This window comes from Ranitomeya imitator, chromosome 10, assembly GCF_032444005.1.
Source record: "Ranitomeya imitator isolate aRanImi1 chromosome 10, aRanImi1.pri, whole genome shotgun sequence".
NCBI lineage: Eukaryota > Metazoa > Chordata > Amphibia > Anura > Dendrobatidae > Ranitomeya > Ranitomeya imitator.
In genome coordinates this window covers 109257528-109284166 of record NC_091291.1, presented here as the reverse complement: position 1 = coordinate 109284166, position 26639 = coordinate 109257528, and the positions used below count along the sequence as shown (strand labels likewise).

The 26639-nt window shown below is 43.0% G+C and overlaps 1 protein-coding gene across 1 annotated transcript; it reads left to right on the top strand.

Moving 5' to 3' along the window:
• The first annotated feature begins 1043 nt into the window (after positions 1-1043).
• On the top strand, positions 1044-25208 carry DHRS3 (dehydrogenase/reductase 3). The gene is made up of 6 exons (XM_069742813.1): positions 1044-1581; positions 19930-20073; positions 21008-21127; positions 21790-22028; positions 22182-22307; positions 23984-25208. Exons 1-6 carry the CDS (start codon positions 1345-1347, stop codon positions 24066-24068), a joined length of 951 nt encoding a protein of 316 aa, XP_069598914.1. The 5' UTR covers positions 1044-1344; the 3' UTR covers positions 24069-25208.
• The last annotated feature ends 1431 nt before the right edge of the window (positions 25209-26639 follow it).

Sequence of the window (26639 nt, the reverse complement as noted above, 5' to 3'; positions counted from 1 at the left end):
GGGTTCATCACTGGATGGACAGGGTCACGGGGTTCGTCACTGGATGGACATGGTCACGGGGTTCATCACTGGATGGACATGGTCATGGGGTTCATCACTGGATGGACATGGTTACGGGGTTCATCACTGGATGGACATGGTTACGGGGTTCATCACTGGATGGACATGGTTACGGGGTCCGTCACTGGTTACGGGACATTTGTAGCCAGATTTATGGGGACATAAGCAGACATTGTTTTGTGGCATCACTAGAGAGCAGTTGGTGTGACCAGGGCTGTCACCCAGGTTTCCCAGTGACCGTGGCTGTCACCCAGCTTTCCCAGTGACCATTGTGACCATGGCTGTCACCCAGCTTTCCCAGTGACCGGTGTGACCGTGGCTGTCACCCAGCTTTCCCAGTGACCGTGGCTGTCATCCAGCTTTCCCAGTGACCGTGGCTGTCACCCAGCTTTCCCAGTGACCGTGGCTGTCATCCAGCTTTCCCAGTGACCCTGGCTGTCACCCAGCTTTCCCAGTGACCGTGGCTGTCCCCCAGCTTTCCCAGTGACCCTGGCTGTCACTCAGCTTTCCCAGTGACCGGTGTGACCGTGGCTGTCACCCAGCTTTCCCAGTGACCGTTGTGACCGTGGCTGTCCCCCAGCTTTCCCAGTGACCGTGGCTGTCCCCCAGCTTTCCCAGTGACCGTGGCTGTCATCCAGCTTTCCCAGTGACCGTGGCTGTCCCCCAGCTTTCCCAGTGACCGTGGCTGTCCCCCAGCTTTCCCAGTGACCGTGGCTGTCCCCCAGCTTTCCCAGTGACCCTGGCTGTCCCCCAGCTTTCCCAGTGACCGTGGCTGTCCCCCAGCTTTCCCAGTGACCGTGGCTGTCCCCCAGCTTTCCCAGTGACCGTGGCTGTCATCCAGCTTTCCCAGTGACCGTGGCTGTCCCCCAGCTTTCCCAGTGACCCTGGCTGTCACCCAGGTGATGTTTCCCTCTCTGCCCAGGCTCGGCTCTGCCACCTCCTCACAGTCCCGGCTGAGGTAACGTGGCTCCACAAGTCGCTTCATGCAGACAGCCCTGAGGGAGGGTGGAGAGCAGAGGAAGGAGTGTGTGTCTCCCGTGTTGTGCTCGTGGGGGAGGGGACACACTCCAGCCGCAGCCGCGCTCCCCACAGTAGTGAGACATCCCCGACACTTCATCCGTCAATCAGGCTTAATGGGGTATAAAAGCCGCCGCTGCTGCAGCCCCGTGTGAGCCGCAGCCAGGACAGTGACCCGCGGGGCCGGGCGGCACACAGGAGCCGGGCACTGCCGCTGTCACCGCGCTGGAGGTGGCACAGCTGACTGGGGGCCACTCGCACAAGTGGATGGTAAAGTTTGCCGCGGACTGGCACGGAGGAGGCATCGGCATGGAGTGGAGGTGTCTGGGCAAGCTGCTGCTGCTGCCGGTGCAGATGGTCCTGTGTGTGGTCAGAGCCGCCGTCTGCCTGCTGGTGCCCACCCGGCCGAGAGACCTGCGGGGCGACACCGTGCTCATCACCGGCGGGGGCCGGGGCATCGGCAGGCACCTGGCCAAGGAGTTCGCCAAGCAAGGCGCTAAGAAGGTAAGTGGTGCCCACCTGTAAGCCGCGCTCAGGAGAGGCTGGCATGGCTGTGCGCACCCGGGCTGGCACATCTGAGTATTAACCTACTGGTGTATCGATGCCTGCCCAGACTGGCATTGGCATAACCTGCTACTAGGGCAGACAGGAGCACACTGTATAATGCCCATGTATGACACAGGGGCACCATGCCTGGCATCAGTTACACAGCGGCCCCTGCCCACAGTGTGTGTGTGTGTATATATATATATATATATATATATATATATATATATATATATATATATATATATATATATATATATATATATATATATAATTTTTTTTTCTTTATAAAAAAAAAGTCATTATATATTCATACTTTTTCATATCTATCTATCTATCTATATATATATATATATATATTAAACTATGTGGTGCTATGTATGTATACATATCGAAATGTATTGTATATTTATAAAGCAAAAAAGTATATAAACAGAAATGTGTATATGTGTGTATATATAATATATATATCTATATCTATATATCTATATCTATCTCCCTGCACTGGTCACCTATGGCATAATTTGCCTCCTAGCAGTTGACCTGCTTCTTTGTAGACTTCCTGATCCCTTGACTGACGACCATTGACCAGGTACCAGGGTGGGCAGGCTTGTCTGGCAGCCTGCGGGTTACTTTGTTCCTGAGTGTGTTGTGTGTATACTCGGGTAGTTGAGGAGCCAGGAGGTCTGAGATCACTTGCACCTTCCTTGCCTGTCTTATGTGGCGTCCAGGTTTGGGCAGGAGGTGGCTGTGGGCTGAGGTCATTTGGAAATGCCCCAAACTACAGAGTCCGCAGGGCACATTATAGCTCCGCTCTGAGCCACGTTGAGTCCTGACCTTGTGACTGTGTTTGGTTTGCAGGTTGTTGTGAAAGGGACAGAGGACAAGGTCCACATTGAGGACATGATGTGATCTCTAGACCCAAATGTTAGATTTCTCAGTGAACCTCTGGCTTGTTGCAGTCAGGTGGTTCAACCTCATGATCCGCTCCAGAAATAGATCTGGGCGGAACGTGACATCTTGGCAGAGCGGAGAACCTGCTATTTAAAAAGATACAACGTTCTGTGGCCTCCTTCCATCATTCGTTCGTTCATTCATTGTGGTGTTCCTGTAGGGAAGACCTCCTGGTACAGTGCTTTACTCTGTGCCCGGCCATAAAGGCAGGGCAAGTATTCTAGATGCCAGGTATACCAAGTGTTGCCATAACAAAATAGGATGTCCTTTATACGTCAGTACTCGGGGGAACATTTTGTAGGGTGTAGATGATGGTAGAGCATCATATGTGAAAATGATCAACTGTAAATAGAACATTAATGAAACTTTAATGTCTGGCCTAAAAAGTATTCTGAGACCTTAATCATAACCTCAATCAACGGACGTAGCTGCATGCTGGGAGTAGTTGTTTTAAGAACATTGATGACTGTAGGTTGTAGCGCACCGCTCCAGACCCTGATGCCCTATAACACTTGGTGATCTGTTAGGTTAGGAGACCAAACCTCTTGGAGTGGTCCCACCATGTTGGTAGTTGTAGTTGGGGCACAGACTCGTGGCCTATACTCTAGAGTCTAGACTCTTCCCAGTAGGAATACTACAACTCCCAACAAGCTCTGATGTTTTTGTAAAACTTTTTTGATGTGTAAAGAACTGATACAGCTTCCATTTCTAATGTGGAACTCCAAGGTTCAGACGGCATGTAGGACTCCCAAAGGGGGGTGCATAGATTCTTGGGACCCAAAGTGTGTTTTATTTTTTGTTTGTTTTTTTTGGAGCAGATTATATAGGAGTAAAAAAAAAAAAATCTGCGTCGTGAAGGTTAAAACTTTTTCCTCTTTATTAAAAATGTGTAAACTGGAGTTCCACTGGCGCGTTTCTGGTCCTCTTGACTTTTGTAGCTCGAGTATGACCTGAAGCGCTTAACGTGAAGGAGGCCACGTGGCTTATTCCTTTCACCGATTATTAATAAAGAGGAAGAAGTGTTCACCTTTATGAGCGGTGGTTTCATTAATAACTGGCACGTGTTGAGTGTGCGCCATATGGTTGTCCTCCTCCTTCTCCTCCTGGACGTCACGAGCGGTGACTCGAGTGGTCGGTGCGCGGTGTTTAGATCATGTCTGGTTTATGAGCTTCAGAAGCTACTTTACAATGTCAGCGCTCGGTGCCCTGGCAGCACGCCAGCTCTTGGCATCTCTAGTGGGACCTTCTGTCTGTAGGTGATGTCACTCAGGGGTTTGTTTGGTAATTTTTGTAAATATTTACTTTCTTTGTACCACATAGTTCAATATGTTACAATGTAGCACAAACTGTTTGCCTATCAATTCCCTTATGTACCCCCTACTGGAGCCCCTGTCATACCCCTGTGAATTTCCTAAATTATCATTTCTTCTTATACCTGGAGCATTTCTGATACTTTATAAGATCTTGTATTATTATTTCCTAATTGTCGGTTTACCATGGTCTACATGAGTGTATGTTACAGGAGGGCAGTTCTCCGCTGCACTGTAGAGTTCTTCCATTTTGGTTTAGGGCTTTAGGACTCATCCATGTAAGCGTCTAGAGCAGTTTTCCCCCCCAAATTCCAGTCCTCAAGAGATCATGGAGATGCAAGATGAAGATGGAAGTCCTGCCCGTGTTGCTCATTGAGTACTTCGTCTATGGCTACCACTCCATGCCACATTACGCTTGGTGTAGTTGGCAGGATAGAGCAGAGCCGAAATCCCAGGGAGCCGGTATCGGACACATCTGGAGGGCCCTCCAGCAAGTCAGTAGTGGTACCACGTGCAGGCTGATAACTAGTCACACCTTAGGTCTGCTTCTGGTGCACACTGGACCCTCTCTGACTTCCTGACAGGGAATGGTCTCTGTCCCTTCAGTCTAACCCCTCCCACTATGGGCTTGTCCCAATTCTAAATCCTAACTGTCCCTGTTAACTACCTGCTGCTGGGCAGACTACGACTCTATTTCTAATAATGTATCTCACTATACACATCACACGTTCAAATGCATTATAACAATACATGTCTTCAAAGTGGAACACGGGCAAGACTTCCATCTTACACATGTGCTCAGGCTTTCCTTAGTATTGTAATTCACACCATGAGATTCTCTACATGAAAATAAGAGTCTCAAACCTAGATACTTTTATGACATAAAACGATATTGTTTTATTGATACAAACATAAAAGCATGATACAAAAAAAGGTGCTAGATTAAACCAAATGAGGGACTGCAATGTCCTGGGGTAGCCCACAAACTAAACCACAGATGTAATATAGCCGAATATGCTGTTTGTGATCAAATCATGAGACATGCATACCAACAATAAGTATACTAATAGGACAGGGTATTGCTATAAATACATTTTTTTTGGCCACCAAAAAGCAGTGCACTCTAATACGTATACAAAAACAATGCCCCAAATCTGTCTCGATTAGTCCTACACAAATAAACATAGGTACAAGGATATAAACCCCTAAGTAATAACATCGGCTAGAACATACCAATAGGTGGGGGTTCCCGGACGTCCATCTGCCCCGACGCGCGTTTCGCTCTGCTTCTACGGGAGGTGTGAGGGTTTCCTTAGTATTGTCCAGGTGATGGAATTATTGCCTGTGCATGTGATGGAATTATCACCTGTGCAATACTAAGGAAATCCTAAACGCATGACCTGTTTTTGGCTGATAACTCTTGAGTTGGGGGAACACTGGTGTAGACTAAGTAAAGTTGCCATGTTACATCATGGAAGATAAACTGCTGTTCTCTAGAGATGAGCGAATTTGATCGGGTCCCTGCTTGTTCGGCAAGCTATAGCGCTTGTCAAATATGCTGCAGAGGGGTCCCGGATACATGGAGCGCATCGGCTGATCAGCTGTCTGGTGCCGCAGCAATGTCATCATGAGCCTTTTCTTCCCAAAAAGGCTCATGACTTCACTTGTGGGTATGGTGTGGCTCATGTTTGTATGTAGCACAGTGCTAAAAATGACCGTACAGTAGATATCAGACAGTCTTGATAGGACCTGCTGATATGAAAATGTCTATGGTGGGTGGAGACATTAAGGTGCCCCCATATACATGCAAGAGCTGTCCGGTAAACATGCAGGCTTAATTGAATTTGTATGCAGGAAGACTCAGCCTTCCTTTGGCAGCTGTTTATCTTCCCAAGGAACAAAGGATTTGGGGTGTTAAAAAAGCAACATACCTCTCCTATGGGGGTGAGTTGGGGGTCACCGTACACAAAACCGATAGTGCAGGTGACCGGCTTCTTTTTTGGAACCTCTGAACTGGCCCCTCAATGTAAGAACTTCTCATTTTCTTGTTTGTGGGCCAAGAGAACGCTACCCAAAAAAACAGTATTTCCCAGGTCAACTAGATGGCCAAAAAGTTCACCGACGCTGTAAATAAAGGACTCTTGGGTTCTAAATCTCGGGACGTTCCCCTCGGTTTTCCAGGAGAGTGACCTGAAACATGTTTTATGGACCAGCACGCCTCTCGTTTCTCATGTAGGGAACTGCGCTCCCAAGAACTTCACGCTGGCATAAAGGGGCATTGTTCAAGTCAACCGCATGTGGAGGCAATTATTTGAAACTTGGTTCTTGTGATCTCGAGAATCCATTGAGATTTTCTTCCCTGGCTAATGAATTGTAGCATACGGCTTCAAGTGTTCTGTAGCCGCAGCACGTCGCTGTCTCGTCTCCGGGACCGAGTGTCATTTTTAACTGCATTTTTAACTTTCCATGTGTGAAAGCTAACCTGTCATCCTCGTAAATGTACTTTTCTTAGTGAGTTGTGAACAGTCTGTCTTCACAGCCACGAAGTTATTTTAAGCTGGTGAACACATGGAGCCTGCCCCCACCTTGAAGGATTGTACAGGGACTAAAAAATAAAGTCCTCTTTAACCTGGGATTATAAAGAGAAATGGTAAAAGCCTATGACATTTGACATACAAGTTGACTCTCTGGTTAAGCCTTGTTGACTTATTGCACCGACATCTTGGGTGTGAATCCAACAATGTCAAAATCAACATGGAGTTGTGATTTTATTATACATTTTTGTAGCGCCATTTATTCCATGGCGCTTTACATGTGAATACGGGGCAAATATAGACAAATATATTAAACATGAGCAAATAACAAGGCACACGGGTACATAAGGAGGGAGGACCCTGCCCACATGAGCAAATAACAAGGCACACGGGTACATAAGGAGGGAGGACCCTGCCCGCGAGGGCTCAAAGTCTGCAGGGGATGGGTGATGAAACACTAGGAGAGGGTAGAGCTGGTTGTGCGGCAGTTCAGTAGGTTGAGGATCACTGCAGGGTGTAGGCTTGTCGGAAAAGGTGAGTCTTCAGGTTCTTTTTGAAGGTTTCTATGGAAGGTAAGAGTCTGATGTGTTGGGGTACAGCGTTCCAGAGTATGGGGGAAGCACGGGAGAAGTCTTGGATGCGGTTGTGGGAAGAAGAGATGAGAGAGGAGTAGAGAAGGAGATCTTGAGAGGATCGGAGGTTGCGTGTAGATAAGTACTGGGAGACCATGTCACAGATGTAAGGAGGAGACAGGTTGTGGATGGCTTTGTATGTCATTGTGAGGGTTTTGAACTGGAGACTCTGGGCGATAGGAAGCCAGTGAAGAGCTTGGCATAGGGGAGAAGCTGGGGAATAGCAGAGAGAGAGGTAGATTAGTCGGGAAACAGTTTAGGATGGATTGGAGTGGTGTCAGAGTGCTAGAGGGGAGGTCAGAGAGTAGGAGGTTGCAGTAGTCAAGGCGGGAGATGATAAGGTCGTGCACTAGTGTTTTTGTGGTGTCGCGGACAAGGAATGCTCGGATCCGGGAAATATTTTTGAGTTTGAGACAGCAGGAGGAGGCAAGGGCTTGGATATGTGGCTCGAAAGAGAGGGCAGAGTTGATCACCCTAAGGCACCGGGCATGTGGGACTGGGGAAAAGGAGCAGCCATTGGCATTGATGGATAGGTCTGGTGGAGGGGTAGAGTGAGATGGGGGAAAGATGATGAATTCTGTTTTGTCCATGTTCAGTTTTAGAAAGTGAGCAGAAAAGAATGTCCAGTCTTTGATTCCGTTTACTCCTGGTTTCTCACGCTTCAAGACTTTACTGATGGGTGAAATTGGCCCCTGAGAATTTGTGCTCTCCTGATTCTTCTGGACCATATTTTGTCACATCTAAAAGGGTTAGTCTCTTCTTCCATCCTCAGGAGCGGACTGCTCCTCTGACTCCTGGTTTGCTGGTGGGTGGTGTGTTTCTCATGATTGACAGCATGGTAACACCTCGGTTCTGCTCTGTCTGCGAGCAAAGGTAACTTTGCCTGTGCAGTGTCGAAACCGCACAGGGGCAATGAAGCTGACCAGAGATCTAGCTAGCTTCAGTGCAGCACTTACAAGCTCTACAGCAAAGGGTTTGTAAGCACTGCACTACTTTCCTATGAAACTTGCTACTGTAGAGGTAGCTGGTGACCTAAGAACTGATTCTCTCATCCAAAAGAATTGGATCAGATTCTGATCACAGGGTCGTTGGCGTAATCGCCCCAATTCACTCAGATGAGGGAATAAATAATAATCTTTATTTTTATATAGCGCTTTACAGTTTGCACACATTATCATCGCTGTCCCCAATGGGGCTCACAATCTAAATTCCCTATCAGTATGTCTTTGGAATGTGGGAGGAAACCGGAGTACCCGGAGGAAACCCACGCAAACACGGAGAGAACATACAAACTCCTTGCAGATGTTGTCCAAGGTGGGTTTAGAACCCAGGACTCCAGCGCTGCAAGGCTGCGGTGCTAACCACTGAGCCACCGTGCTGCCCTAGTCATGTGTCAGAAAACAGGATTCAAACGTAGACACCGACCAGCCCATAGACTATAATGGAACTGGCAGAGCAATCATGTGCTCTGCCACGCATAATCAAGCGTACACGCCTGCTGGAGGCGAGCACCCAGGCTCGGTCGACTACAGGGGCACCAAACGGGCTCTTGAGGCACCCTTATCTAAAAAGTGTAGAGAAACCAGTCTGACCAGGAGCCGCTGGTAGAACCCAGCTATTGATATGAATGGAGACTTCCTTACGAAACTCAAAGACTGTAAAAAAATAAGTTGTTTTTAGGTTTGACCCCATTTACAGATAGTCATTAACATTGGAATTGAATTATTAGACAGAACGTAAGTCCTCCATACACATTCGATGGCTGTCGGCTGAACCATGCTTTGGCCGATCATTCAGCTGACAGCCATCTCATACACTGGAGGCCTCAATCACAAATGTATATAACAATGAACCAGATAGGTTGATAAATGAATAAGATGCCGCCTCTGTCTGTACATAGTCATTCATGTATAGTGCCAAGTACTGCTCCTATACGAGGGTGGTGGCCACTCCTGCACAGCGGCCCACCAAAGATTCTCCTGTGGGCCAGTCCAAGCCTGTTGCTATTTCAGTTGCAAGATAACTTTAAACTTTTTCCCATTCGTATGCACTGTAAAAAAATAAATAAATGAAAAAAATTACATTGAAAAAGTCTTTTCCTTCTTGGTTCCAGTTTTGGCCAAAAAAAAAACCCCTAGGTCAACAGAGGTGAAGGAGCAATGACCTGAGAATTGAGTTACTTGGAAACCGGTAACATTTTTCACCTTTCTCAGGACAGCACATCATTAGTGAATGGTATTTGACAAACGCAGACCCCCGGTTTACAATTTCTACCCTTCGTTTCCTCCCGACACTATTTTCTTCCTATGGTCATCAATAATTGTTACTGACATAACGTTTCGTGAACGTTCCCCCTCGAGGCCTTGAGGTTGTTGAACATTTTCCTAACTTCCTTTCTTGTCCTTGTGCTCCTATTACACGGCAAATAGTCGGGGAATTGCAGATAATTGTCCTCAATTTAAGATAACGAGGATGAGACGCATTTCCCCCACCGCCACCCTCTGTCCGTCTCCTTCTACGGGAAAAGAATATTCCTTTCTGTCAAAGATTTAAGACCTCCACGTCTGACTGTGATCCAGTAGACTGCAATTCATTCCGCCCAGGACAGGAGCTTCCAGCTCTCCACTGATTTATGGATCCTATTGATTTTTTTTTTTTTTCACAGTACATTGAGATGGAATTATCAAGTGCTGAAGCCAGGCAATTTGTCTATAAAAATACCATTATGGGTGTTAGTCATGAAATGGCTTTCTAAATGCCAGTGGGTAAGATGACGTGGAGCGAGCTGTGCCGGACAGCGCTAGATCACATCAACGTGGATTTGTGACCTTGGTTTTCTTTGAGTTTGAAGTCCGATTTATGTAATTTGCTACTTAATTTTGCCTTTGCCTCAATTATAACCTTTGGCCTTCTACAACAAGGCCCCATAACATCAAAATTATTTCTTCACTGTTCTGGAGTAACTTGTATCATATTTTATTATTTTTTAGTATTTGGACCCTCTCTGTAAATTTTGCTTGAGGGCTGTTTTGCAGGTTGGGGAAACCTGCATATGTGACCAGAATATATGGGGACCCTGCTGAGGTGGGAGTTTCACCCCTGTTTTTTTTTTTTTGTTCCTTAAACTGGTTTTGAAAAGTTTAATTCCTTTTTATTTTTAAGTCTACACCTTTTCAGATGCTAATTTCTTTGTTTTGGCCTGTGAGAGCACAGGAGGATTGCTTCCATTGTACAAAAGTCAGTGGGTGGGTGACTTTCTTTCAGTATGGCAAAGAAAGGCTGGAATAGGTAATGAAGAATCCATAGTAATGGCCTCTCCACAATACACGCCATAGTTTCGCCTTGACTTTTTTGTAAATGGGTCATTGTTATTGGGCATGAACTCTTCAGATTGGTTTCTAGAAGACTTTAGCCTTCAGTTTACAGTAAAATGGACCCCACTGACTTCTATTGTTTGTAGATGGGTTTTCTCAAGTAAAAAGCCAATACATATTTAACGAATATATTGGATGCTTGAGTAACACAACGTATACCTGCAATTTGTCATCCCGTTGGTTTTACTATGTGCACATGTGGCCAGTTTCTGTGTCTTTACCTCACCTTTTAAAAGTTATCACCCAGCCGCTCTAGGATCAAAGGACTTCAAAAGCTTGGAGGATTTTGTTAGGCTGGGGAGACCCAAAGATTACCTTCTTATCTTATTTGAAGAGTTGATGGACTGTTTTATAAAAGAAGCCTTGAACCCTAACAGGCTTTGATGTTGTCTCATCTGTCTCTTATACAGAATCCAGTTCCCTGTCTCCGCCTGTTATAACCTCTTGGAGTATTGAGCCATTTTGACCAGTTGGGAAGGGGCATTGTGTAAACTGACCAGACCTTACAGCATACCTTGAAATATAAATTGTTGTCCAACTCCATTTTCGTTGAATTAATGCTTACCCCCCACCCCCCCTTCACCACCACCACAACACCGTTCTCTCCCGAGACCTAGCAGACAAAATTTGGCTAAGCCAAGCACTCCTGTGTCTTCTATAAAAGTGCCACTGACGGACTCCTTTTATCTTTTGAAGAGCAAAAGAATCTGTTTATGGGAATCTACCATGCTGGCTCCATCTCTCAACCACATCATCACTTGGGATTTGGGGAAGAGTTGGGAAGCCCCCAATGTGCATTATGCTGTTGGCCGATCCCACCAATATGTCTGGATTAGACCACATTTTGTTTCATGTGAATGTTGTGCCTTAAGCATATGAATGCAATGTGCAGCTAGCCACGGACCACTCCATTTTAGTTGGATTTCCAGACCTTCATCCAACAGCTGTTGCCAAAGTGGTACCTAGATTGGGAAGGATTAGATTTCCATCATTATGCCTGCCAAGAAAAGTGGCGTCTTCAGTGTCTACTCCATATTAACATTACCCTGATTGGATAGACCCTGGAATATTGGTGCTTTTGACAATAAACCATCAGATAAGTTGACATGTACAGAATCAAAAATATTTATAAGTTTTGGTCAAGTTGGACATGAACCCTTATTCATTGGCATATGACTTTTATTAAATTCTTGAGTAAATTGCTTTAAGCACCTTCCCCCCCCCCCCTTCAATCTTATAACTGAAGGGGTCTTCTACATCCTTGACTTCAATTTTTGTTCCTGCCATCGCCAAGGGTCCCCAAGCTCAAGGAGTTCCTGCCATTACATTATCTGATCTACCTTGCCAACTGGCAATCTTAAGGCACAGAAACTCCAATTTGCCTCCAAGGACATCTGGCAGAGCAGTACTAGCCCATTGTCTGACATCAGAGGGTTCGCAGAACCCAGCCAATGTAACATTGCTAAATGACATAAGCGAAGATATGAAAAGCCCCCATAATATGATCTTTGAGATAAGTCCTTGGATATTAAAATAATACACTAAGCTTTTTGAGCTGTTGGTATGAAGAGATGTTGAAAGCTTTTAGCTGTAGGCCACAATTTGTACAGTGCTCATTCGATCATTTGTGTAATCGAATTTTGTAGAGCGATTCCAGGAATGATTATTCCAGTTCTCCAGAGTCTAAAGAAGCCCTCTCGAATTAGAGGCAATCTTAATTTCCCAAGAGGAAGATGAAAGGAACAGCTCATGGCTGGGTCTAATTATTTAGTGTCCTGGTTTTATTAATCACAGATTACATTTATATTCTAAGTTGTGATAAAGGGATTTAGACGACCTCTTTTATGAAGATATGTTCTCCATTTTTCCATGTAGTTTTAAGAAGACTTGGCTTCCAAACTTGGATGTTCTTTCTTTTCCAGAACAAACACATTATTTTGCTTCTGTTGTGTTTTTTTTTTTCCCGCCTTCTCTACAATGACCTACAATAAATGTGGATGATTGATTTACAGTTCTCTCATCTTTATAATATAGTCTAAATTTTACTTAGTTATTGAAATTTTAGTTGGTATTTTCTTGGCAGCTTGGGTAACAAGAGTTTCACCAAGCCTATACCAATGAAGATGAGGTCTAGGTCAGTGGTGGGTGGTGTTGACTTCCTTCAGTTATCTATTTTGGTTAGTTAAATGTAAAGAATTAATATTTAACTGATTTTTGGCTCCAGAGAAACCTAATTGTACACTTAACATCATCCCTATTGGTATTCTGAAAGGGCAAGTATAGGTCACAGAGGTAAGGGAAGAAGCAACCTAAGGTCCTACTCCTTCACCTCTATTGACCATTCCTAGAGCTTCCGGTATTAATTTTACAATGTTTGGGGGTTTTCTTTATCAGCTGTCCATAGTAACTTTTTTTTTTTCCTTTTCCAGCCACAGCTTGGCTAACTTCATGTATTATCTTGTTTTTTTGCTTCCTTTAACACCCAACGGCCACTTTTCAGGAACTCAGCGTGTCATTCCCACTAGTTTTTATGACTTCCCCAAAAACATATCCTGTGTCAAGTACCCATGTGCGCAAAACAGATGAAATGATGAGACTATAAAAGTGCAGGAGCATCAAAGGCTTATACAGTTTCCATTGTCTTCAGATTTTTTTTTTTTTGTGAAACTCTTGTGGTTTGGTTAGTGACACTTTAGCCCCTGGGTGAGCCTGCGTATAGCAGGAGAAGGAGAGTTGGCACCTTCTCATTTACAGCCCAGGGTTCATCGGCGGGTCAGCCAACTCTTAATGACGTCACTACACTTGTTTACCACTCGGAGGAAGCGCAGCAATGATGGCCTCCAATACTTAGCAATGACTATGCCTGTCCCAGCTCTGCCAGACAAGGACAAGGTAGCGACACCAGATCTCCTACAGTCAATGGCTGGCACCGGCCCGACTCACCCAGCCTCATAATTGGCAATTTTATACTCTTCCGTTTCTCATTTTCTTTTATTGCATATTATTTTACTGCAGTTTTATATGGATTTACAATAAATGAGCAGTAACAAAGCCCATCTGAAAGTTTCGCACTCCCCCACCCCCACTAATATTGCAAATATTGTTTGTCCTCTTGAGGAAAAGTGGACTGAGGATTGACGTATTAAATAATGCACTAGACATTTGGTTAATGGGCGGTGGCATAACTAGAGGCCCTGACGCAAAATTTGGATCTGGACCCGCACCTGCAAGTTGGTTAGATGTATGGGCCCTAATAGAGTTCTAGAGGCTACAAAGACATGCCCCCATCATGTAGTAATGTCCCCAGTCTCGGGTCCTTTATTTAATATTGTCCTCCATCCAGGGTCTCTTCGAGTAATAATGTCCCCCATCCTGGGCCCATTTGTAGTATAATGCCCTCCATCCTGTGCCCCTTCCTGGTATAATGTTCCTTATCCCAGGCCCCTTCCAGTAATAATGTCCGTCATTCAACTACTGATCTTAGTTTTCTCCACTCCTCTATAGCCGGCCGTTGACTTTGGCAGACGGGCACCGTAACACATAACGTCACTGCAATACGCTGCTGGTCACAGGCAAGCCAGTGTTTGCTGCAGGCCTCTGATTGGCTGGCAGTGTGTATTGCAGTGCTGGAATCTGGCAAGTCCCTTGCACCCCAATGCATTTCACCTAAATGTGTGTCCGAGGACTCATATCCAGGTGCTGGCATCGGCGGGACCTCCTCCCGCACTGGCCCAATCCCAACCTCTGCAACCTTGATCGTTTCGCCCCTAACAGTGGGTATCGTCTAAAAATGATGCCTACCATTCTGCAGTATTGAGTAACGCTGCTTCCTTACAGCGCTGGGGTCCTGGGTTCAAATCCCAGGACGGAAAACATCTACAAGGTGTTTGTATGTTCTCCCCGTGTTTACGTGGGTTTCCTCCGCATTCTCCTTTTACATCCCACACTCCAAAAATAGAAATAGATTGTGATCCCCATTGGGGACAGTGAAGATTGCGACTGCAATGCATTGCGGAATATAATGGAGCCTATTGTATAAGTAAAGTAAATAAATTAGACTTTTCAAGTATTATGACTGCACCTTTCTCCGCCATAAGGCTTTTTTTTTATTTTTTTTTACTGGACCGGCCCAGTTTTTAGCATTGTTCCATCTCTTCATATTGCCTTTTCTATGATTAAAAAATATACTGCCCTAGATGTAAAAATGTAGTATAAAAGCTGAATTTCCCAATGCCGGACTAATACCATCAGACAACTGGTGGATGTAACTTTACCTCTCCAATGCTTTGGTTTTGCAGGATAAGTTTTTAAGCCCAGTGCTGCTGTAGGGAGGCTGCACTTTCCATGACCCTGACCCGGTGTTAATAGGATTGCAAAAATTGACTCCTACTTGACCTTTTTTTTTTTTTTTGCAAACTACTTACCCACGCCCTCCCTTGTTTTAATAATTCTACAAAAGAATGGGAATGTGAGGCTTAATCTACAGTTGTGCATATTCAGGACCGGTCAGAGGCGGCCTCCTCCCCTCCACAATACTGTATTTGGATAACAATGGAGAGAGTGATTAGTTTTTAGGTTTAAAACTAATTGTAAAGTGTTAGCAGATTAGTGGTCGTTAGCATTTAAATCTTTGCATTTGCTTCTTTGTCAACCCTGATGGAAATGCATTTATCCATGCCAAGAGACCAATAAAAGGTTATCTAAAAGTTGAATTTTGCAAGAAAGACGACTATGACAAAATTGTTCCTTATGAACAATAAAATGTTAAATACCGTAAATTAGTGTTAAAGAGACTAAGATTTGATAGATACTTACATACATACATACATACCGTACATACATGCATGTTTGAACAGCAAAAAAAAATTAATTCCCAAACTTTTGCATAAAGAAGGCCATACACATCTCTTCTGATTCATGTTGAACTTGGTTAAAGAAAATAAAGTTTATCTAATATATAGGGGTCCTTTTTAAAAAAATGGTTATTCAATGCTAAAATTGGCACTGGTGATGCCATGACACTTTTGTAACTAACGAGGGTCCACTAGGCCTCATATGACCAATTTACAAATGTCATTCATCAGAGTTCTGTTGAAGTTTCTTGTTATCAAACGTATTGGAAACCTAATTTTTTTTCTGAGGGTTTGTAATGAACAATTGATAAAACTTTCAGACAATTGTTTTATACTATAGACTCGTAATTCGTTTGTGAAATTGTTGTTCAACCCTCAGTCTAAAGCTGCATTTCCACTGAAAGATTATCATGAATTGTTCCCAGAAAAGCTCTTTTCTCGATAGTCTTACAGTGTAAACCGTCTGCCGATCGCCCATTGACCGAGCATAACGCTTTCTCATCGGGTGACCTTATTTATATATATTTTATTACACAAATCGTCACTGTTCTCGGCAGTGTATGGAGCTACAGACCGACTGATTTGTTGGCAGATGTGGAACTTGTTTGTCCATTTTCGGACTGCTCATCGTTCTGTTGTCCCAGAGAAGTCTTTTGACCGTTTTCTTTTCGAGAATATGTTGCTTGGATGAGTAAACGCTCTCGTGTATGGAAGAGTCAGCTGAGATTGCTGTTGGTTGAATGATCGGCCAAAACATTGTTTTTCCGACACCTATCTAATGTGTATGTCCGGTTTAACATTCAATATAATGGAGAGTTCTTTAAGCCAACAGATATATTCTATTCTACATTCTGCAATTCCCTCAATATTGGGCTTCTACATGGAGCAATAAGGACGTCTGTGGTCTGCTCAATGTCAAAGCTTAGCGCATTACAGACCTCTCTTTCAGCGCTAAATTATGCCATTCCCAACTCTTATTTTCCTAAAACTGTAGTCTGGATAGACAGGATAAGATAAAATAGTTTCCTATGTTAACAAGCTTCCTGTACTTGACACTCAGACGGAAGCCGGAGATGACTTGTAGACCAGACAAAACATGGTTGTCCTCCGAGCTGCTTACTAGGAGGCAAAATCGATTTGTGAAGCTAAAATATCTAGATTGTACAATGTTCTCATACGTTTAGGGAAACTTTTATATGTAAAAATAATAAGTGGTAAAATTCTTGATAACACTTTTCCATCCACCAATATGTCCTGATCCTGGTGGTATCAATATTTAACTACTGTGAATCTCCTCTGTTCTTGTGCCTATTATGGACACCAGTTGAATATTGTAGTCTTATTTGGCAGAATTTCCTTTGGGTCTCACAGGCACCAGTACCCCCAATACCATTGAAACCTCTGCACCCCGTCCGGCCATGCCCTTCACTATGTTAGCAGTGAAATTAGATTCTAACCTCATGATGTATCTTGAAATGGCATCATCCTTCATTTATAAAAATGCTCAGGCTTGTGTTTTTGACGAGTACATTGTACATCTCAAAAATTTGAAATAATTCCAAAATTGAAATAAATCATCCTGTATGTCTGACGTGACTCTCCTCTCAATAGATAGAGCTACTCAGGGAAGTTCAATCTTCAACAATACCTTCTCAGGTGACCCCATGTAAAGATGTACAGATAATATGGGCCATTCACCATTCTATAAAATGTTCCCAAATCTCAGTATCGTCCAGAGTAATTTGTAGTAATTGAATAGATTTTTTTTTTTTTTTTTTATGTGGGAGGGATAGTTTCAGGTGGTCTCTAGGATCATTGCCATTGACTCGTGTCCAGTTATCAGGTGGCTTACATTGTTCCGTTTTTGGAATAATACTAGTACATTCCACCTGCTTGGAGGGCTGTCGGGGCCCACTGGGGTCAGTGAGGGGTAACATCAGGGCAGAATGCTTTTTCAGGGCAGTCCTGACTCTACAGGGATTTGCCGCCTCACCTACTGCCCTACAAAATTTTCTGGTCAGTAGTTATTTGAAAGAAGAGTGTCTCATTCAGTAAGGAGGTAATCCAAGAGTGTCTGGAACCAGTCCAGGACAGGGGACAATATCTGTCCATGAACTTTTCTAAAGTGTGCAAAACTTTTTATTTTATGAAATTGACTTTTTTTTTTTTTTCAATCTCTTTCCAATAAAATCACATTTCCTGTCAACTGTAATGAAATCTTTATTACCTAACGAGTCTGTTCTGTAGGTGACCGGTGTATTGTTAATTTTTATGAGGTCATCCATTGTGGTGGTGTAAACCGAAAAAGTCTTTGTTCCTTTTTAATCCTGGAGCAATACAGACAGTGAACTTTTGCCCTAAATGTTAGAAAACATCTGGTAGTTATAATGAAGACATGGTGACCTTCATGTATTGCATGAACGAGGCGGATATGATCAGATTCGGGAGGGCGGAGGGGGGCGATTTGTGCTGATGAGTGTTTGGACACATGGATTTATTTTTCCGTCATTTTATTCTTTTTATGAGAAGTGAAGGGCATGTGAACTCCATTGACCTTCTAGCTCCAAGTTGTAGGTCATTTTACAGTGGGTTATACAGGATTAGAAAAACATGGCAGCTTTCTATCAGACTGTCCGTGGGTTATCTTGGTATTGCAAGTTGTTATGCACGTAGGTGGCACGTTTTTCGTGGACCCACTGTGCCACTGGCCGGGCTTACCTAGGAGGGGTGTAGCTAAGCGGCTACCTGGTGCTCACTGGAGCTCCTGATGGGTGAGTCAGGTCTGAGCTGCATGTAGCCACCAGGCACCACTCATAGGCAGTCCCCGATACTGCAGCTGCTGACCCCAAGGGTCAGGGATACAGATACGGACTCGTACTCCGTTCAGGTTACTAGGTTCCACATCCTCAGGCTGATTCAGAGACTGATATGACAGTACGGATACTCGGATAGGCCCACGTTCAGACACATGGGTCTCTGATACTGATTCAGAACAGTGCCTGAACCCTGAAACCGGTTACGCAATGACCAGGGACTACAGGTTCAGGACTGGCCACCCAAGGACCAGGAGACCTAACAACTCACTAGTAGCACAGTTCACTCACTAATGACTCAATGTTGCTCTGTCAGCTTCCTATTGGAGAGGGTGCCTTTTATACAGGATGCCTCTCAGCTATTGGCTGGGAGCCATCTTGCATGTGCGCTCTGGCCCTGTTAAGAACAAGGCAGCGCAGGCACTAGGTGCGCCACTGGGAACTTGGAGACACAGAAAGCAAGCCAAGGGACATGCCATGCGGTAGGGGCAGTGAGTATGTGAGCGTCCCTGTATGGAGCCATGTGGAGGCTCCCAATGCCCAACCTGTGGCACTGTGTTTTCTGGAAACAGTAAACAGAATTTTTGCTGAATTTATGACAAGAGACTACAGATGGCTGTAACAGAGTGATAAGATTTATTAAGATATTGTTTATCGGTGGAGTCTCCGTATCTGCTTTGTGCATTGTTTTACTATTCCAATTACTCAGCATTTTCTGCAGAATTTGCATGCAGTACGATGTCTACTGAGACCATCCCTTGTTTTTATGGCCACAATCAGGCACTAATAGACCCACTTGTCTGAAGTAGATCATCAGAAATTTACATAGTCACAGTAAACAGACTTTGATCATCTTGCGCTTTGCTTTTGGCCAGGAGCAGGATCAAAGTGCAACTCAACATGGAGCAATTTGGCCATTACTTTATGGGGCCACTAACTTCCATCACGTCTTACATCCTGCTGACCTGGAACAATCCACACATTGATCTGATCACCCTTCTAGTAGACCAGTGGTCTCCAAACTGCAGCTTCCACCAAATATTTCAAAATCTGGGCAACTATTGAGCTACAGTTTCAAGACCCAACGTATAAGGACATGGTACATTTTCGGTCAAGTATGATGCCATAAGTAGAAATATCTGGGTGATGTAAAGAGGGCTATGAAATAACATGCACGGCCTTCACCAGAGTTGAGCTCATATTAAAATTCTACATCTTTTGTATGTCACTTTATATTCCGACCTGGAGAGCCCAGGTTTCTTGCCCTGCAAAATAAGGAATTGTGCGACTTGGTGGTCAAGCAAGACAACCGTTCCCCTTCCCTCTTCTAATAACTACCGGTTCTTCCCTTTTGGCCAAGGTGAATGTCCATATTAATGGTAACGTCTACTATTGGAAAGATCCAGATTCCCACCCTCGCACCACTGGTTCTCCTACTAGGACCCTGAGCGATCAGCGTATTCTTGACGGTTCCTTTCAAATTGTGAAAAACTCGGTGTTGAAGTTTATTTCTAGATAAGTAGTAGATTCTCGGAATGTTTTGCGACTTTCAGTAACTTTCTCTTTATATGCTGTGTGTGACGTCTTCTGGGCAATTCTCCATAGTTATGCTATAGTATAGGAAAGGGAATATATGTGTATGTGTGTATATATATATATATATATATATATATATATATATATATATATAATTACAAATTCTATACACAAACTGAGCTGAATCTGAGACATAGTTCTTAGCATAAGTCCTTTATTATAGTGAAGTCCCTGTACAAAATTGAGATGTAATTCTTGAAATATATAATTAATGATTTGTTGTTGTTTTTATCTTTGCAGATAATTTTATGGGGAAGAACTGAAAAATGCCTCAAGGAAACTGCTGAAGAAATTAAGCAGATGGGGACCGAATGCCATTATTTTATTTGCGATGTTGGCAACAGAGAAGAAGTTTACCAACAAGCAAAAGCAGTCAGGGAAAAGGTAAGACCTAAAAATGAGCAAATACATTTGAGTGGAATTGAATGCTACTCGAATTTCACAAAATTCCGCATTTGCCAAAATTTGCAAACAAAAAATTTTTGTAATTCACTTCTGTGTGGATTCGGCAAAAGATTAGACGTAATTTCTCTACACCTAAAAGGTCATCAAAATGTTAAACAAATCCTTACACTCTCCTCCGGCCCATCTGCTCCTCACCCATCACCTCTCCAGTCTCGCTTTGAATTTCCATAGACTTTGGCTTCCGGGTTTGATTAGGCCTGAGGGCGATTGGTGCATGCACTCATAAGGTCAAGGCGCACATTTTACACCATGACCCTTGGGGCGCGCTTGCACAAAACCATATAAGACCTGCTCGGACCAAACGTGAGAGACCTGGGAAATTTGAGTCAAGATGCGTTGAGGACTGGATAGGTGACGGAGGAGCGGAGAGGCCGGAGATGTGAGCGATGAGGCGAGTATAAGGATTTCTCTTATTTTTTTTTTTTTTTGCATATTCTATTTATTATGCTCTGATGTCTGCAGAGACCCCAGAGTACAATAAGGGGCACTAAATTCGAAATAGAATTTCCTGGAAAAATCCATGCAAACTCGAATTTTGCCAAATCTTATATCTAGGAAGGCCGCAGCCAAGACCACTGTGCAAACAGGGGCAGCCCGGAATGGGATATTACCTGCTGCTCTACCCTATTGATATATCACTAAGGGTGTAACCATAGTGGGGGTCCGTGAAACGTTACATAGACCTGTGATGGTTGGGGGCCATGTTTGAGATTTTACATTGGAGCCCATGAGCTTCGAGCTTGACCACTGTTTATTACTCTTCCCAGTGTATGGAATTTGACTTTGTTTATCCCATGCAATGATATATTCTATTGATCTGTATTTTATACACTTTTTTTTTTTTTTCTTTTAGGTTGGCGATGTCACCATTCTAGTAAATAATGCTGCAGTGGTTCATGGGAAGAGCCTAATGGACAGCGATGACGATGCTCTTCTTAAGTCCCAACACATAAACACTTTAGGACAGTTTTGGGTGAGTTATTTTTTTCATCACCTGTTATTAAAACCCTTCCCTTACCGAACTATTGCACACACCCTTAAAAAAAACCATGCAGGTTGTCCATTTAAGCATTGGAGTACTTTTCTAGTATTACTCGCATAGTCAGACCCCTATGCCAGCAAAGGGAAAGATATAAAGGAGTTTCAAGCCTGGAAAGGAGGGAGGAGAGGGAAGACTGATCGGTGTGTATGCTTGTGTACAAGTTTGATGACTACTTAGCCTTAAAAATGGCTGAAAATGGACCCAACTTTGTGTCTATTCTTAGAGTAGGAGGAACACTGTAAAGTGTAAAGATCAAAGAACCGATTTCTTTCAGTGCTCCACCAATTAAAAATTGGTTTACATCCATCACCAAAATTGTTCACTTTCCAGCAGTTGCATCAAGTTACTCACCCTGGTACAGTTTAGCACCCAATAGAAATTGAGCACCCTTAAGACATATCCAAGACTCTATGATCCCAACATTTCAGCTTGGATGAATATGGGGCTCTACTGATTCATGTCTGTAGATTAGTGAGGCGTCCGGGTTTTGCACCCAGGTCGCAAATTTTGCCCCATCTCTAAGCTTGCCTGCAATATCCGTGTGCCCACTGTGTATAACCTGATCTTACACCGATGTTTTTGTCTCGTTGCAGACTACTAAGGCTTTTCTGCCGCGTATGTTGGAATTGCAGAATGGACACATTGTCTGTATAAACTCTGTGCTGGCCTTATCGGCAATCCCCGGTGCCATTGACTACTGCACTTCTAAAGCCTCCTCCTTTGCCTTTATGGAAAGCCTGACCTTGGGACTTCTAGACTGCCCGGGAGTCAACGCCACAACAGTATTACCCTTTCATACGAACACCGAGATGTTTCAAGGAATGAGAGTCAGGTTTGTGAAGATTACCGTACATGTTGTATCTACTTTAGTGGCTTCACCGTTTCGTACCAACGTTCTCCTTGGCTTTGGGAGCAGCTGACACCTTGATGTTAGAGACACAAAAGAGATGAATAAATTAAATTACATTTTTTATTTTTTTTCCAGGTTTCCAAATTTATTTCCTCCTTTAAAGCCAGAAACTGTAGCAAAGAGGACGGTGGAAGCCGTGCAGAAGAATCACGCCTTGTTACTGCTCCCCTGGACCATGCACCTGCTTGTCATCTTAAAAAGGTAAGGAGACTACTCCTCTCATATGAAGATGATGATGGATCTCTAAAGGTACCGTCACATTTAGCGACGCTGCAGCGATCTAAACAACGATGCCGATTGCTGCAGCGTCGCTGTGTGGTCGCTGGAGAGCTGTCACACAGACAGCTCTCCAGCGACCAACTATGCGAAGTCCCCTGGTAACCAGGGTAAACATCGGGTTACTAAGCGCAGGGCCGCGCTTAGTAACCCGATGTTTACCCTGGTTACCAGCGTAAACGTAAAAAAAAAAAAAACACTACATACTTACATTCCGCTGTCTGTCCCCCGGCGCTGTGCTTCTCTGCACTGACTGTGAGCGCCAGCCGGAAAGCAGAGTGGTGACGTCACCGCTGTGCTCTGCTTTCCAGCCAGCGCTGACAGTGCAGGGAAGCAGAGCGCCGGGGAACAGACGCCGGAATGTAAGTATGTAGTGTTTGGTTTTTTTTACGTTTACGCTGGTAACCAGGGTAAACATCGGGTTACTAAGCGCAGCCCTGCGCTTAGTAACTTGATGTTTACCCTGGTTACCAGTGAAGACAACGCTGAATCTGCGTCACACACGCCAATTCAGCGATGTCTGCGGGAGTCCAGCGACGAAATAAAGTTTCTGGACTTTCTGCTCTGACCAACGATGTCACAGCAGGATCCTGATCGCTGCTGCCTATCAAACTCAACGATATCGCTAGCCAGGACGCTGCAAAGTCACGGATCGCTAGCGATATCGTTCAGTATGACGGTACCTTAAGAGTTTAGTGTATAAAAAGCCTGGAAGAGGAGGCAATGTCGGCAAATGCCATCACTACTCAGTCCTGTGTTATGTCTCCATTTTACCATCATAATTCCGCTGCCATGAGCTTATTGCTGGCTGCAGAATGAGTTAACTGAAAACCCTTCAGTGACTTCTTACTATATGAAATCGGCCAATTTCTAAGTAATTCCTAGATAATTTATGACTACAAGAACATCGACAGATATTATTCCATTTCATCCATCTCACCGCCAATTCAGGTTAACTCTTGCAGCTTTATTTAGAACATTAATGCCAATTTTATATATCTGCCAGTAAATTGAAATTGGGGGTTTTACCTTCAGGTCCTAAATAAAGCTGTAAGTTTTAAAGCTGAGCTGGATGAACTACATAAATATTTGTTTATTTAGCCAGCTCACTCTAGATCCGTGTCCCCCTGGCAGGTAAATAAACGGAGGACGGTGATCTGGACCTTGTTGTTCATTCACCTAAAAGTTAAGTTGAACTTTGCGCTCCTAAATGAGCTGAGAAAGAGCTCAGGAGAAGGAAGACCTAGACTAATACAGTGTTACAAACTCTCCCATAAGAATGAGCTCGCTGTCAGATTCTCAGTTCACTCGTTCTGCAGCCACTAACAATGATTTTTAAGTATAAAAGAAAGTTTTAATGTCTTTTGAAGGTAATTTTTGATGGATCCTTTCTGTTTTCTCCCCCCTTGATTGCATTTTCTTAAGTTCTTGCGAAAGCCTCTTTCATCATGGCGTGTCCTCGTCCTCTTCTTCCCGTCAGCAGTAAGACCAGTAGCATTTCCTTCCCCTTTTGCAGACATGAAGCCACAGGTAGCTTCAGTTCCTCGTCCTTTCTTCTCCTCCAGACATGATACACTGTGTTTATCTTGTGTTTTCTGCAGCATTCTTCCCCAGTCGGCACTTGAAGAAATCCACAGGTTTTCTGGATCTTATACTTGCATGAACACTTTCAAAGGGAGGACATAGATCGAGCCGAAGAATAGAGGACTAGTAAATGCAGCGGAAGTGGAGACCCTTCCCCATAAACCATCCTGACCGTGGTGGTGACATATTGGTTCTTCGGTTCTACAAAGACTTCCGAAGCAACGTTGATCTTCCAGATCATGGACCCTGCGGTGCGGCCTGTGTTCAGGCCCCGCTGAACTGTAAAGAATCTGGAGGCTGAAGGCCGATTTTTTTTATTTTTTTTTTTATTTTTTATTTTTTTTTTTTTGTGTGTGGGGTTTTTTTTGTGTTTTTTTTTTTTTTTTTTTTATAGAATTATATGATTAAGTCGGCCGTCGGTGTAACTATTTACACGTCTGTTTTAATGTTTTACTTGGAGTATTCTACTGGTCACTTGTAATCTCGTCTTGACTAAAGTCCTAAGAAAATGAGCCCATGGATTATTTTTCCAACATTTTTTTTTCTTTGTATCTCTCTTAAGGGATACGAAAATAAAAACCAAATAAAAAAAAAAAGTTAAAATGTGCAAAAATGTCACCTACTGAAAATAAGCCCCATTCATATGAATAGGATTCTTTTTTGGGTCCTATTTAGATAAATAGAAAAAGTTGCAGAATTTTCCGCAACAAACTGGCTGTGTGTAAATATGCCCAATGGGGTGGGTTGTTTTTTTTTTTTTTTTTTTGCGGTGGTGTGTTTTTGTTTTTAGGCTAAGTCAGTATTCCCTTAAGTTTTTTTTTTTATCTGTTTTCTTTAAAATATTTTAATGTGTTTTTGTTCCCTTTCTAGTCTGTATCCTTAATATTTTCCATTTAGAACGTTCGTTTAATTTTTATTTTATTTATTTCCTTTTCCTTCTTTAGTCATTCAAAAAAAAAGCAATGTCCTTTTGTAATTCACATTAAAATCAAGTAGGTTTTTTTTTTTTTGTTTTTTTTTTTTGTTTGTTTTTTAAATAAGAACTAAACTTCATGAGGTTTAAAATCTTAGGGAGAGTCATTTTAAGGGCTTGAAGAAAAAAAAAATCAGGTTATGTACAGATTTGTTTGTTTTTAAGTCATATTTAAAAATTGCAAGAAGGAGCCTTTTGTCCGTGCTTTGACTGTTATGTAGACCTAAATCCAAAATGTCAAAAAAATACAATAAATTGTTAGCAATGTACACGACGTTTCCACCAGAGCAGCACAAGTGCCACAGTCTATTGTTTTAGTAGCGTGTTTGTTAAAATACTGAAATTTAAAATATTTAAAAAAAAAATATTCATAATATGGAGTCTTTATATATAATGTAGGAAAACTAGATAGAAACTTTTTTGTGTGTATATATTATTTTAGACATATTATAATATATGTATTATTATTTAGGATATATATATATAAAATTTTATTTATTTTTTTCTTTTTTTTTTTTTTTTTTAAGATGGTATCACATTCTGTGTAGTCCTCTTGTTTGTAATACCCTATTGTTTCGCACCAATAATACATAGGTAAGGCGGTCCTCATAATTTTTGCAGTACTTTTGGGAACTTTCCTAAAACAGTTGAAGACACTGATGACAAATTGGTATCTGTGCCTCAATTGATCACCAACCTAAAAAATATATATATATATATATATATATATATATATATATATATATATATATATATATATATATATATATATATATATATATATATATATATATATATTTATTTATTTTGGGCTGGATTCACACAATCGCATTTTATGGTTTGTGGCTGTACCGTGATTTTCGGACCATCCTTGAGCAACCTCATACATACACATATACATAACATTGTACCTGCCAAGTAGCGGTCCAAAGGCTTCTCTCGGGGAGAACAAAAGGATCAGCAGTCTGAGACCGGTCACTGGGACCCTTTTCCACCCCTGATAATAATCAGATTGTGGCCCCCATAGCTTTTATACTGTGGACAGAACCAATCAATGTTGACGAGTTCAGCTGACATTGGTCTCGTGTACGGGGTTTACACAATGGAGTTTTATTGGCCGGAGCACATCTGTGGACATCCTGGGAAATATCACTTGCGTAATAGTCAGGAGACACATGGATAGAATGTTTTATATGTAGATATTGGCAACAGGAACATTGAAACATTACATATTTAAAGTGCGTTAGTTACAATCTGTTAATATACTTCAGAGCTGAATTCACAATTCTTTTGGGGGTTATTGGAAGCTGTGGCTTAAGTCGCGGAAAACAAAAGGATCAGCCATCGGAAATCAATGGGTTGGGACGATGTTAATCTAATGGGTATGGAGGCCTCTAGTTTCCACTGCGTCAGATGACTGTATAGAGTTTGGGGTAAAAGCAAAAATTCCAGGAATATTACAGCTCCGAACCCACCTGAACTGTCAGTGTATAATATAGACTGTACAAGATAAGTAATGTGTGTACACAGTGACTGCACCAGCAGAATAGTGAGTGCAGCTCTGGGGTATAATACAGGATGTAACTCAGGATCAGTACAGGATCAGTAATGTATGCACACAGTGACTGCACCAGCAGAATAGGGAGTGCAGCTCTGGGGTATAATACAGGGGGTAACTGAGGATCAGTAATGCAATGTAT